Genomic DNA, 15092 nt, shown 5'->3' with positions numbered 1-15092 from the left:
TGCTTATTCCAGAGTCGTCTGTTTGTTGACACGAGTTTTAGCTCTTGCCACAGTTTTGCTATTTTCTCTCATTGTTTTGTTTCTCTTTTGGGACTTCAGTTATTGGGGCTGATGTTAAGCTAGTTGTGGATGGTCAGTAAAATACCTTGTTAAACCATAATGTCTGGTTTTCAATCTCTGCATGTGTGAAATATGGAATATGTGGCACAGTGGGTGGAAGCGTTGGAGTAAATTTTATTTATATAAACCAAAATCCCAAATTTGCTTCTTGCAATCTGTGCAGCAGATGTGCAAAGATGTTTAAAGGCACATTTCACAGAACTGTAATCTAATACGCTGAATTATCACTTTATTAGGTACACCTAGCTAAAAGCAACCCAGTTTATCACGTCAGTACTGCAAAAATACACCTTTCAGATACTGCAGATATAAATGTGGTGAATATAATATAATATACACTGTCAGTGTAACTACAGTTTTCCATAAGTTGCCCATTTCTGTGTATGAAGTAATACATGTGCAAATAGACAAAGAGCAGACCCATTTACACAGAGAGAGGATGGAGGGATCATACAGTATATGAGGCTTGTAGCTTGAAACAGTGGGACGACAGAGAGCTTATCTTGTTGAACATGTAGGGAAACCAATAATTTGGCCATAATTGTAGCATTTCTTCAAAACTGGCATGCATTTGCAATCCAACTTATAAGCCTTGCTGAGCTCATACTTTCAGCCTGACTGTGCCTCGGGCGAACGTTCAAACTTTCTCAAAGCTCGAGTGCAGCAGCAGCAGCAGCAGCAGCAGCATCTGACCGAAGCAAATTGTTTTGTAATTGACATTACAACCAAAGAATTCGGCTGGTTCAACTCAGGCAGCCTGTAAACTTTTTGAGTTGCTTCTCAAACAAACACTCCAGGCCCGAGGGCATTGACAGCCGCCTATAACCTGTCTGTATCCAGCTGTCGTTCATAAAATGCAAAGTGTATTTTTGTGAAGCTTATGTGAAGCTCTTGAGGAGAGTTTGAAAAAGTGCAGAACACATGAAAAATAATTAAAATGTTAATGTTAAAGGTTAAAAAACAAGATGTTCACTGTCTCTGTAGTATAATTGTTAGTGTTTTAGATCACTGAAGCATACTGTAGGACATGATGTTATACTATCCCCCTGTTAGCTTTACAAAGGATTATAATTTATACTTAAATATTATTATATATGCAAAAACAGTGAAGCATTATTTTAAACATTTTGCAGTTACCACCAAGCAGGTACAGTCAAATTCCCGAAAGACACTTGGATATTTTAGGAGAATTCATCTTTGCAGTAGTTCACTTTCTTGCCAAAAGCTTGATACCACTCCCACATGTGTCTGTTAAATATGAAGCAACATCCAGCAGACGGTTAACTTAGATTTGCGTGAAGGTGAAGGAGCCTGGCTTTGTCTGAAGGTAAGTGAATCTGCCAACTCACATCTATTACGCTCTTATGTTTAAAGGTTAAAGTGTTTTTTGCAGAATTTAAGAATTGAGATATAACATGTTAATTAGTTTGCTGATTCTCTGTTGATAACTTCTGCTAAGATGGCAAATTATGACCAAGACCATAAGAACATGACACAAACACAAAAAAGTGGAGCCAGAAATCAATATGGTGTGCTACACTATCTCTCTTTGCCTGTTTATCTCTAACATTTAAACTGTGCACTTTGTTTTACAGTACAGCCTGGTCACACAGGTGATTGACGGGGAAGTGATTATACAGGACACTGTCATGCTCCCACGCACAAGCCACCAGCAGTTCTGTCGGGACCTTACTCTCTAGTTCCTCAGAGCGTAATGTTCCTCTATCTGTGTTATTATCAAAAACAAGCCTTTCAGTCCCTGCAGCCGCTGTCGCCTCTGGCATCTGAGCTGTGACAGGCATTCAGTCACCAGAGTCAAATCATCACCTACAGAAAAGGGCGACTATGCAGGTGTGGTGCTCATCTATGTGTAATACTACACGACCCAAATTGCAGTCATTTTCCATGTAAGATGCATCCCTTGTTTGCAATCTTGTCACAGATTCTTACTGTAGGATGCATATCATTGGATAAAGGAGGAGTCATGTGAAAACCCTGTTACACTAAAGCTTGTTGTTTTTTTTTGCAGCATATTTAAAACATTAGGTTTTTACTGAAAGTTAAAATCCAAACACTTCTTCCCCAGATGCAGCGAGGAGGTGATGCATTGGGTGATTCATAATTTCCAGATGAAAAATGTATGTCCATTTGAACGCACCACAGCTTTGTTTTACTATACAGAACTCCACATGGGACGCACATGGTGTCAACACGCACAGCTGCTTTTGACATCATCCCCATATGTCCTGACAGGAAGCTGCGAGCTACAGAACAAAATGGCAGCCCTGTTGAGTCATATTTATAAGGTTGAGGAGAACGTGTTGCCCTTGAAAGGACCTTCCCAAAACATGAAATTCCAACTGAAATTCCATAATCCTTTATTGATTTTTAATCCAGGGCGGATTAGACGACATTCCATTAGGTTTTTTTTTTTTGTCCATGCAAAAACCCCATATCTGGGTCACATAATATATAGAAGAGTGATACGTGGTAAAGCTGGAGCTGAATATAGATTTCCCTTCAAGTTGAGGCATTCCAGTTTCAGAAGGACATTTCTATAATCCATTTCATGCCTCTTCTCATGAGCTGACATTCCACCACTAAGCCTGCTGACTTCAGATTTCATCAGGCTTTTGTCACTTCCTTTCTTCAACTGAGATGTCAAACTAACACCACATGAATCGGCCTTCGGAGCTCACTGCCCAAATGTAAGTGCAGCTATACCACATCAGTTTGGTACGAACTTATTTAGTCAACACAAACTGGGAGATCTGAAACACAAGACTGGGTTACTAAATGGGCCTACAGGGTACAATTCAGGGGCCCAAAAGGTCTCTGCCTACAAAATACGAAATATCCCAGAAACGAAATAACACCCACAGAAAACCCACAAAAATGCAAAACAATGCAAAATGACAATAAAAAGACATAAAACATCTACAAAGGGATGTAAAATATCCTCAAAGAGACACAAAACAATGCAGAACAACCACAAAGAGGAATAAAACAACCACAAGAAGACACACTACATCTCCAGTGTAGGACAATGAGGTGCAAAATATCTGCAGTGAGTTGAGAAAAAGTCGTCAGTGACAATTAAAATGACGAGAAAGAGACGCAAAACAACCACAAACAACACAGATGCATAGTTTGTAGTGGTTTTATAGCGTAGGGGTCAATCAAACGTGTGCCAGTCTCACTGTGTCATGATCCATCCAAAACAATTAAAGAAGAATTAACGAGTTATGCAGTCTACAGCCTTGGATTCTTAATGTAGCCGTCTCAGACTGAACTCAACTGCTTTTCCACCAAATGATGGAATAGGAAATAAATTTGTTTTACACATCTCTGCCTTTGTCCCACAAGGTCTGTGTGCTCATGCAGTGGAAACAGACTTTTAAGCTAGTTGATGGTGTGCTTGCACTCATAAAAAGGCAGAAAACTAAAATCAAATAATGAGTTAACAACAGACAAACTCACAGACAACATGAGAAGAATCACACCCTACAGTAAGTAGTATGTGTTCTTTACCTCTAGCACAGGTCCTGCCCCAAGAATGATCTGCTCCACCCCGCTGGCGAACCCCTTCTGGCTGAGTGCAGTCAGGTGATGGATGAGGAAGTTGGTGCTCTGAGTTTTCCCAGATCCGCTCTCACCAGAAATTACTATGCACTGGTTCCTCCGTCGCTGTAACATGGCGTGATACGCCACATCGGCCACAGCGTAAATGTGGGGCTCCAGCTTCCCCAGAGTGTGGTTGTCATACAACTTGACATATTTAGGATTGTAGATCGGCAGGAATTGAAAAGGGTTAATCACAATAAGAATACTCCCAACATAAGTGTAGATCTTCTCCTGGCGGAAACGTGCACGCAGGCTTTCCAAAAGGGCGCGTTCTGTTAGCTCTGGGAGAGCACAGAGGTCAGATGGAGGGTCACTCCCTGCAGGCTGGGGGAGGAAACCCCTCTCCACCATGCACCGGCGCTCCTCAGTCACCCGCAGCCACATCTGCAGGCTCCCGCCATAATGAATAGATCCATCCAGGTTCTTCTCCCGCAGGAGAAAGCGGTAGTCGTCTCCGCTGCCCAGTCCACTGCGATTTTCTAGTGCGTTTCGTGGCCACAACATCATCCGCTGAACAGGGCAATCGCCAGGGTTGAGGATCCATTCCTCCCCACCAAACTCCTTCACCTCAGCCAACACGTAGCATTTGGTCCGGTCCAGGTGCAACCGTTCAATGAGGCACTCGATGGCTTCAGCAGCTGTGGTGTTCTTGCGGGCGGTGACGGGGCAGTAGATTGTGCCGTCAGCCAGGGCGCCTGGATAGACCCGCAGGGTGAACTCCTGGTCCTCCAGGCGCCGCCGCATGCTGCCACTAGTGGTGGCCATGTTGGCGCTGCTAGCGTAGCTGCAGCTGCCATCTTGTAAGCTCATGGTGGCGCAGCAGGTCCCATCAGCACACGGCTCTCTGGGCCCGTAGGACTGACTCAGGACATCCCAACTGGAAGAGGACAGAGAAAGAGGAGACGGTTAAAAACGGATGGAAAAAACTGAACAAGGGTTCACTGGAGATACTAGCGATTTCAGAAATCACTCCATATCCTCACAGTCCCAGGCATTTCCACTACACTGACTCCCAACAGGGTCAGTAGAGTCATGGCGATTTCATCTGTCCCATGACGGAGTAGGCTGACTAAATAGGCTCTCTATTTCGGATCGTAAAGGGAACTACTATCACAAACGCCACAAAGGGAGCATGAGACAAGAACTGATAGCTATTCAAAACAATGAGAAACAGTAACTGCTTCATGAATTTGAAAGCTACTGTCCACAGCTTATCAGAAGCACATGCATTGTGTGTGTGTGTGTGTGTGTGTGTGTGTGTGCTCATGTGATAATCCAAAGGCTGTAGCCATGTGCCAAGATTAACAGCTGCCACCTTGCACATAGATGTAGCAGTAATGAGAGCACAATGGTTTAATTCACAACTTCCCCGTTGATAGTGGACACTCCATTCTCTCTGTATCTAAAAAACACACACTACGTCCTCATTTTTACAGACTATGAATTGTCGAATGCAAAATAAAAAAAAAAGTGTAAATCATTGGTAAATAAGGTGCTGATTACAATCAACCCACAGAAACTCGCTCAAATGCTCTACATAGAAAAACCTACCTACTTAAATTACTACAATTACTGTGCAGGCTGCACAATCCAGTCTCACTATCTGATTTAATAAAGGTGTATTAAAATAAAATAGCACACAAAACAATTATTATAATTATAATATATATTTTTGCATGATTTCTACACTTCAATCCCTCATAACACACTGTTCAATCAGTGCATCGTGAGTGTTTCTGGCATCACTGGCAGTGTTTTCTATTCAATGAAGAAAAACGTGCTTCACATGTTAATAGATAGATGCAATATATGAAGTTAAGCCCCACTGAGGAATTCACGATGCAATCATTAGAAATAAATATAGAAAATGTAAAAAGGGGAAGTGTTTATCTGGACACCAGACCATGACCAGCACTGTGCTATTTTGTACACTGATAAATCAATATCAGAGTGTGTGAAGCCAAAAGAGTGGATGGAAAAACAAAAAATACACAAACAGGAACTACATTTAAATGTAGGCCAACACCAAGACCACCGCCGTGAAGGATTAACTGAGCCCTGCCGGTGGAAGCTCCTTTCAATGACGCCTGTTTTTTTTTAGTGAGTGCACCTCATCATATCTTCCTATTTTCTATTTTGCTGGTTTTCTATCTGGCTCCATCTCTCTCATGCTTCTCCCCTCTCTCTCTCTTTACCAGTGCTCTGAAGACTCAGTGCCAAAGCAAACATCACTTCAAATACCGTTTATATGACTGTTTATTGAGAGCCACAACGCAAAGTAGGGGAAACAGCTGTTTGAATAAGAAATGATAAAACAAACACTGTCAGTGCAATGCAGCCCAAACTATTTGGATGAAAGCAGGTTCTAATGCACTTGTATGCACTCAAAATTGAATCCTGGTCTCTTTCATGTCATCTCTTGTTTTTATTTTCTGGATAGCATTTTAATTGAATGGCTCTCGGAGCTGAGCACATGATGAGCCAGCCAGTCGTCCTTTGAGCGCCCCAGACAGACTCCCCTCTCCCTCCTGCTGTCTGGAGTGATTCTGACCACCTACAGCAGTCTGCAGCAGCCCACCACCACCACCAGACAGAGCTAGAGAGAGAGAGAGAGCGGGAACAGACAGCTGGGTGTATGTAAGAAACAAAGACATGAACTGTGCAGGATGAAAGAACGAGCAGAGGCAAAGAAAGCAGAGCTGAGAAACAGACAGAGATGAGAGAGAGTGCACGAGATTCAAAACAACGTCCCCCACAACTGATGCAGATGGGACGTTAATGAGCTCCTCAAACGGGTAAAAGGTCAGAGATACAAGTCTATTATGCAGAAATGTAAATACAGTCAGCATTTGTGTCCATTTGTGCTGTCTGGTGGTTTCCTTTTAGATGTTTCATGAATAAAGAAGAAAACCAGACGAACAAACAAACACACAAAGGCTCCTACTCGGGTAAACTGACGTCACTGTGAAGCTGCTAGAATCTAAATCTGATCACCTGTGATTGATTAATGGACGAAGAAATAAATTCAGATTATATTAAGAATACATGGCTATATTTTAAAATCTTTCAAAGGGCACTGCATCCACACATATAGTTACTGAATCCAGCTCTTGGTGCCTGGTTGGTCTTCATCAGTTCACTGTAGCTCACTTAGCTCAGCTGTCAGTCCAACTCAGTGAATCATTAAGCTGGAAAACAGTCACTTATGAGTGTGGCTGACATGCCCTCATATGAGAAACGGGAGTCGCTTGGGGCAAAAGACAAAATGAGAAAGAATGAGAGATACAGTAGCATGGAAGAGAGTGTACAGTGGAAGTGTGGGAAACAGTTAGCATGCTTATATTTACTATAGAGAATATTACTGTACGTACATTCTCAAATAAAACTCAGGGCTTGTTTGTAATAAACACAAAAGCTCGATTTCTTTCAGAACAAAACACTAAATATTTTACAGTACAAGTCACTCTGATGAAATGATCTCTGGGAAATACCATCGAAAAACCCCACAGATGTTGGCAAAATTAAAGAATATAGTGGATTACCAGTTTAAAGGATAGGAGGACAATCTAAATCCCTACTCTGAGTAATGGCATTTTTCCCAAAAACGGATATACAGTGTGTTTAATTATTCCCTCTCTTGCACTGTTGTCTCGAAAGCAATGACCCTGAGTTAAACTGAGACCCCCCCCCACCCCACCCCACCCCTCAAATCTCTACTAGGGTGGGGGAGAAAATCACTGGACAGCAAATCTCCAGAGCAATTTGGAGAAAATTAACCTCTTTGCCTGCTTTCAGTAGCCTGTTCCCTGAGAATTTATGAACCAGCGGGACGCATCAGAAGGCACTGGAAGGTTATGGTGAACTCCCAGGGTGATCAGGGTGTGCAATGATGGATGGTCCACAGAGGTCAAAGGTCACAGTGAGGAGTCACGGTTGCATACCAGCTAAAGGTCTGAGAAATCACATGTGGTGAAGATACTAAGCTGGCCGCCAAATTTTTTGAGAGATGAAAAAACTTTTCTGGCATTTCCTCGAACAGCTGCGAGCAGTGAAGTCACTGAGGCAGGAAATGGACAGCTATTAGACACGTCGAGCACAATGGATGGACATGACCTCAATACTGTACGTTCAGCATTTACTGCAAAAACTATAGCTGACTGAGTTTTCATGATGACTGATGCCACTGGAAAGCGATATAAGTCAGGCCAAGCAGCGAGGAAGGCAGGAGGTGAGATAAGAAGAAACAGAAAGTTGTGGAAAGAGGAGAATTTTAAAGAGGCAGAAAAGTGGAGGAGGCTAAACGTCTGTTACGTCGTGTTTTGTCACGGTCGACTCACAAACGATGACAGCGTGTTGATATAAGCCCGTAAGCTGACGAGGCGGTGGAATGAGCTGGTGCTTTAAAACGAGAGCGACTGGAAGAGTGGAGGACATCTTAATGAGAACGTGCCAGTCATCTGACTGTTGGACAGGTTCCAGTCCCCCGGTTACATTCAGAGCTGTCGCTCAGGTGGAGGAGAAACCGATCGATATATATTTTAATATTTAAAGAGAAGGACAGAAGTTACTCTTTAGTGTGTATTACAAAATATATTTGTTAAATTAAGATGTGTTGGCTTATAATAACAATCTAATCTCATTAGAAAAGTAGACCTCTGTGATGTCTTCAAGTCTCATTTGTGGTTGCATATGTCCATTAGATGCTCCATTAGAATACCGTAATATCTAGTAGATTTGTTTTGGGGTTTAGATAAAAGCATGAAATATGAGCAACATCGACCCCTTTGTTGTCTTCAGGCTCCTGAACCTTTTCTATTTCTCGGTGTGTAACCCTGGCCCCTGCTAACTATTAAATCTGATTCTGTTTAGTCAGAACCTGGAAGATAAGTCACTTCATCTTCTTCTCACTCAACCCTCATGTAAGATGGCATCGTACAGCTTCTGACTGACTGGACACACCTGACCCAGGTGATCAGAGCTTAGGGCAGGGATGGTTGGAAAACAGGCAGGGCAGTAGACCTCTAGGACCAAACTCTGTACTGTAATCTCTACCAATCCTGGTCCCCAAGGGCCACTGTCTTGCTCATTTTCCAACATTTTTTATGCAATATGCAATAAAAGTGCTGGATCCTGCACAACAGAATGCACAGAGTTCAGTGTCTGCAGCTTACAGTAAATCTTTGATTGAAAAGGGGCTTATAATAAAAAGACGTGAGACTTTCATGACTCATGAACAACTCTTCTATCAGCCACATTTCTAGATCAGTGAAGCCCAGAAAGAGAATAAAAGCTGATATTTACAGAGGCACAGTGCAACAAACGTGCAGCAAAGGACTGTGCTTCTAATGCAAATGCATAGGAGGAGACATGAAGTCTTTAAGATCATATAGAAGTAGAGAAAGTTGCCAGAAGCGCACATCAGACTGGCTTTCATCCAAAATATTAAACCCCGGCGAGAAGCTCGACTTGTCTTGCAGGTCTTCAGAGTCTGGCTGGTAAACAGTAACACCCCCTCCTCCTCTCCCACAGTCTGTTCTCACCAGTTCAACGGCAATAAACCCCAAACTCAGCATTTTTCCAATAGTGTTCACACACATAAAGACACTGTAAGAAATCTTTCAACACAGGAGGTCTGTTTTCATCTTCTTCTTGAAACTCAGGCTTGTACTCTACATGATGACTGCCTTAGTAGAATAGGACCTACATGGTTAAATTACAGATTTAAGAGATGTGACTAACGCATTAAAGCTCTTCTACCTCCAGACACACACTTGCTCCCGCCCTAATCACTCATCAGAGACGATCATTTCAGGATTACAGGGAATTTTTAACTGTTTGTAGGGTTACTCCTCGCTACTACCTGCTGGTAACGTTTCTGATCTACAAAGACTATATACATACACTCCTAAAACATCAGCCCTGACAAACACCACACCTTGTGAACCACCCACTCAATTCAGAGGAAGAAGGGTGTGTGTCATTTGCATACAGCTGGATACATGAAAGCCAGTTAAAATCCAACCGTCACCTTGATTTCTGTCTAATTTGTTTTTGTGTGTACGTTTTTAATTAAATATTTTACGCTGAAAGGATTTTTAAGTGGTCTATCTTTACAGTATGTTGAGAAAATCCTTTGTCTTACTTGGTTCATTATGATTAATTCATAACATGCATACAGCTATTTTTGTCTTTGATGCCTGATAAGTTCACATTTTGAGGATCAGAAAGTTCTGCCACCACATATGTGCAATTTTAAATACCTACATCATCTAAGGAAAATGTGGGCGCAGGAAGTTTTTCTCTGTATCAGTATCTACCACTAAAATGTCCTTTAGAAACACAACCAGTCCTTTTAAAACTGCTCCAGCAGAGCTGCACAAACAGTGTGTTTCTCTGATCATCACAGCGTCTGAAACCTCATCTCCCCCCTAAAGTCTCTGATGTTGGAATAAAGGGAGCTGCGTTCAACAGTTTTTGTAACTTTCTAAAAACTACTTCACACATCTCCTGTCGGCATAGGCAGGATCAAAACCTCTTTTAACCAGATTTTTTTACCCTTCACACAAAAATCTAATTTAAGTACAACATCATACAGTGTGTTACTGAGGTGTATGCTGTGTATACAATAATGCGTCTGTCACGACCCTTGAACTTAAAGAGTATTAACAAATACAATGTGAATAAAAAAATTAGAAACAAAATCTGATCTTTCATTTTTGTGTTATTATTTTAGTCATATTATATTTGTTAATACTTTTGACTTGAAATTCCAAAAGGTTCAAATACCGTTTCTTGCAAAGTCACATCACAAGTCATCAAAATCAACATGCTGCATGAGCTTGCGTACACCTTCTCAAAAACGGAACTACGTGTCGGTTATGGTTCTAAGTTCTAAGAACTGTCATTGACTGCTTGTGTTGTCTCTTTTCCACTGGAGTTTGCAGAGAGAGAAGGCAAATGTAGAAGTAAAATAAACACGCTTTTCAGTAACAAACAATACGTGCATATTGCAATATCTGTGCAATATGACCATTTATATCATGTGACAATAGATATATCATATTATGCTAATTTATTTCATTGTACACATCACTTCTTTCCACAATAGTTTCACTTTCCATTCTTCCGCACAACACAGACGCAGACAGGAACACAAATACACAACCAGACGCTGACCAGCCAAGACTAATCGAAGAGTTCATATCTAAAATAGGGGCTATTTGACTGCAGTTAATTAAGCTGAAGACTGGTCCACACAACACACTCAAACACCACTAATGTCTTCTATCAACTACACAGCAGGTAAGAGAAACAAAAGTACAGTCAAGTGCTCTAAACACCAGAGTAAGATGCCGCAAAAGGCTTTTTACAAAGATGGAAGGACATAATGGTGGCATGCTTACCTGAACATATAGACAAAAATTACATGGTCGGAAAACTGGTAAATGTGACTCAACCATAAATCAGAACACACATACAGTACATGACTGGATGAATTCTGTTGAAAGCACACAGAGTCTGTGCTCACACTGCAGCATTTACTAAGTGTGTGAATGTGTCACTGTTAGTGGAAAACAGAAAATGTGTTCAGGCGACTGTACTTAAAAAGTTAAAGGTTAGAGTATAAAAAATGCTAAATAATAAATGCCTTGTGTGTGTGTGTGTGTGTGCGTGTGTGAATTCCTGAATTCCAGCGGGCCAGCAGAGCTCACAGGAACTGAGCCCACACAGACACAAACATCTCCCAGAAACTTGTGCACAGAGTGCAGAGTCATTCAGTGCAGCTCTCGTAGGTGTGTGTGTGCATATGTGTGTGTGTGTGTGTGTGTGTGTGTGTGTGTGTGTGTGTGTGTGTGTGTGTGTGTGTGTGTGAATATGCAAGCATAAAAATGAATAAGACCTGTAGTTGTGATGTACATTACTTGCACTATATCAACATAAAAGTAACATGGTCTCTCCTTTTACTGCAATACCACTTAAAAGTGTAAGAAGGAGAGGAAGAGAAGCATTTGAACTTTAGCAGGATTATACTGTGTATAAATCTTATTTATGTCTTTATATGAAACCATCACAAGTAACACTGGAGCACTCATAAGGTCAATGCTCTCGTGTGTTGGCGTGTCAAAGACATGATGCAGAGTCACTTTTCCATCCTTTGCACTATTCCCCCAGTGGGGATGACATCACCTAGACCTGCACCATTCTCCTCCTGGCACAACACACACACACACACACACACACACACACACACACACACACACACACACACACACACACACACACACACACACACAAATAGACCATCAGCATCAGGAAACACCCCTTTGGGGAGCTGTATTGATTAAAGGCCCCTCCTCAACCAATTAGACACGAACTAAGCATCTGTTGCCATGGCTACAGGCTGATTGAAATCAATCTATGCCATGTGCATCTTATATCCTCTCCCTGATCTAGTTTTCTGTGCTTCCACCACTCGTACACTGACTTCACTCGAGGGGTTTCTTCTCTCATTCCTCTGTGGTTAACGGTGGGTGGGGCTGGTTTTTTTATCACCGCATTTCCCAAATCGCTCGATTCCATCTCTTTCTTTTTAAATCCATCTTTTAAAGCCACATAAGCTGCTGCAGATCCACCAGTATAAAGAAGAATTGACAGTGTGAGTGCACATAAAAATAAACATTACTCACAAAGTGTTTCACTGGCCATCAAGTATGTTTAAAAGGACAGCGTCTGCAGTAACACTGAGCGACTACAGGACAGTAAACACACGACATTCTGACTGATAATATTTAACAAAAAAAAAAGAAGTATATTTGCATATTAAAATAAGTCTTTGCATGGTCTTAAAATAAATCTCATTACATATAAAAATTTATCACCAGGGACATTTTAAAGAGAATTTTCTGCAGGTTCATTCTTTATATATTTTAAGTGCATCACAAACTCTTATGTTGGCTTAAAACTGCACCATGCATAGAAAAGAGCATGTTTTCTTCTTGATCTATGCTCCATTCTCTCTCTGGATGCGGCTAACAAACCCCAGGGAGACAGAAATGACTCTAAGTGATGAGCAGCAAGTCGTTATTGATCTGATCCTGTGTGCAGAGAGAAAATGTCGACCTCCCTGCAGGATGGTGGGGCGTGTCTTGGAGTACGTTTGCCTGAGGTTTAGCCTGAATGTGACCAACAGGAACTGAGCATAAGACAAATCACTTGTTCCTGTTTGGGTGGTTAGCTTTTATGAGCATTGTTGCTCTTCTTTCCACTAACCCCAACTGGGTGAGGCAGATGCCCGCCCACCCAATCACTTCTGCTGGAGGTTTCTTTCATTAAAGGCGTTTTTTTCCTCTCTGCTGTTGCCTAGAGCTTGTTCAATGGGGTCTTTCCATTCAATTATGTATGGTCTTACTATGTAAAGTGCCTTGAGATGAAAAATGTTGCATTATAGAGTCTACATAAATTATTGGCTAGCAACACTACTAACAACAAAGGTCCATAAAAGGTCAAAACTACTAATTTGACAGAGGTTAAAACAGGTCAGGGGTTATTGAAAACATACTTATTCCACCTTAATTAGTTGCGTGACAGAATATATATATCTATATATATATATATATATATATATATATATATATATATATATATATGGAAGTCAAAGACAGTCACTGGCCATGCTACTTAAAGGACTGAAGATTACATGTGCATGTGCTTACAGTAGCATGCTGGGGTTTATTAGGAGTAATATTTACCAAATAAATGAACAGTTAAAGAGACAAAAATCCGTCAAATATTTTAGTGTGAATCGCAATAATGCACTGATCAATATTTCCATCTTTACAGTGACAACACTAATGTGGCTAAAGGCCATCATGCCTTGTCTGCTCAGACAATATGCAACTACAAATGTGGACACATAAAAGCTTAGTCTTTAATAATTTAGTAAAACTAACATGAGTAAAATATCTACCTCTGCAAATTGTTTAAAACTACATTTTAAATTTTATATCATTTACACCAATCCCTCTTGCTCTTCTGTGGCTGTTGCCATGTAGAATCAGTGGATCTGACTCAGAGCTGCGGACAAGCTCTGCTTGGGTTTCTCTCCCATAACTTGAGCGAGGCCAAAAGAAACACCGAAGTGTGTATGCATTAAAGCAGCTTTGCTCTAAACTCCTGTACCAGAACAAGAAATGCTCTACCCACAGCTTTGGCTCTCAAGGTGCGGTCAGCTGAACACCATCCAGGAGAGTTATTGCTGAGGTACTACTGGACACCGCAAAACTCTGGAAAGTGAAAGACTAGAACTTAATAACGTGAGCGGGAACAACTGTCGCGCTTAAAGACGCACGGGCTTCAACATAAGCGAGAAAACCTGCGTCTGAAATGTCAACAAACTGACCACAGATGTACCATCAGCTGTGTCTGTAACCGCTGCACAGCTACCCAACATCAACAGTCCTACTTTCCAAACAATGCTATAAAAACCTCTCAAACCTCACCAGGGTCACAGTGCCACTAATGGCTCCATCATCCTCATTGATTCTCCAGTTTCCACCCTTGTTTCCCGTTGATCCACAGATCTGTGCTGGGATTTGTGTCTGCAGGACGACAATCAATATCAGCCTCTCTGTTTTGTGCATTAGATGACAACACTTTTATTTTCAAATAATCAATGTGCAGAGTTTTATTTCTGCTGCAGAGCTTGAAATGTCAAGTGGACGGTGTAGCTTAGGCTAAATAATGTGAATGGCATTAATGTGAAAAACTGCCATCAAATTAAGTGCAAACAGACAGGAGATACTTCAGAATGAACAGTACAACAAGCTTATTTCAGGCTGCAGTGCTCACTCTAAGCTGCTCGCTGTGACAGTCCATAAAAATGTCTGAGATGTAAAACGTCAGAACCAATTAAATAGTTACAAAGGATGCAATCCTCTTTTAACCCTTAATTTAAAACAGCTTTTTTCCTTCCGCTTTTTTCCTCTATCATGCTCAAAGGGTCTCAGGCTGAGTAATGCTTGCCGACTGACAGTTCCTCATGCATAATTTCTGCAGCGTAATGAATGGTGGAGCCATGGCATTTTGGTAAGATCAAAGTGAAGCACGTCTGGCCCTAATAATGGCCCTTGCAGCTCTGGACCAACAAGAACCAAACATGTCACAACCGGCAGGATGTGTGCATGTGTTTACATGGAAAACAAGGGATTATGCTTTTTGATGCAGATGGTGAACCTGGCTCCTCACCGTACACGATGTCTGCTGAACAGCTTTGTGAAATCAGACCTGAATGAAGACACAGCACAGTGTGACAGGTAGAGTGATTGAACACTTGGCCACTTCCTCTCTGC

The 15092-nt window shown here is 41.5% G+C and overlaps 1 protein-coding gene across 8 annotated transcripts in view; it reads right to left on the bottom strand.

Moving 5' to 3' along the window:
* LOC113165503 (unconventional myosin-IXAa-like) overlaps window positions 1–15092 on the bottom strand; it is a 108513-nt gene that overhangs the window by 76436 nt on the left and 16985 nt on the right. For all 8 annotated transcript variants that reach the window (XM_026365062.1, XM_026365064.1, XM_026365066.1 and 5 more), the window contains exon 2: window positions 3652–4621. In XM_026365062.1, the coding sequence (XP_026220847.1) occupies window positions 3652–4554 (903 nt within the window). In that variant the 5' untranslated portion in view covers window positions 4555–4621. The remainder of the gene's footprint in view (window positions 1–3651; window positions 4622–15092) is intronic.

This window comes from Anabas testudineus, chromosome 6 (genome assembly GCF_900324465.2).
Source record: "Anabas testudineus chromosome 6, fAnaTes1.2, whole genome shotgun sequence".
Lineage (NCBI taxonomy): Eukaryota > Metazoa > Chordata > Actinopteri > Anabantiformes > Anabantidae > Anabas > Anabas testudineus.
Note: the sequence above shows the minus strand (reverse complement) of the source record. Positions and strands in the feature narration are given on the sequence as shown.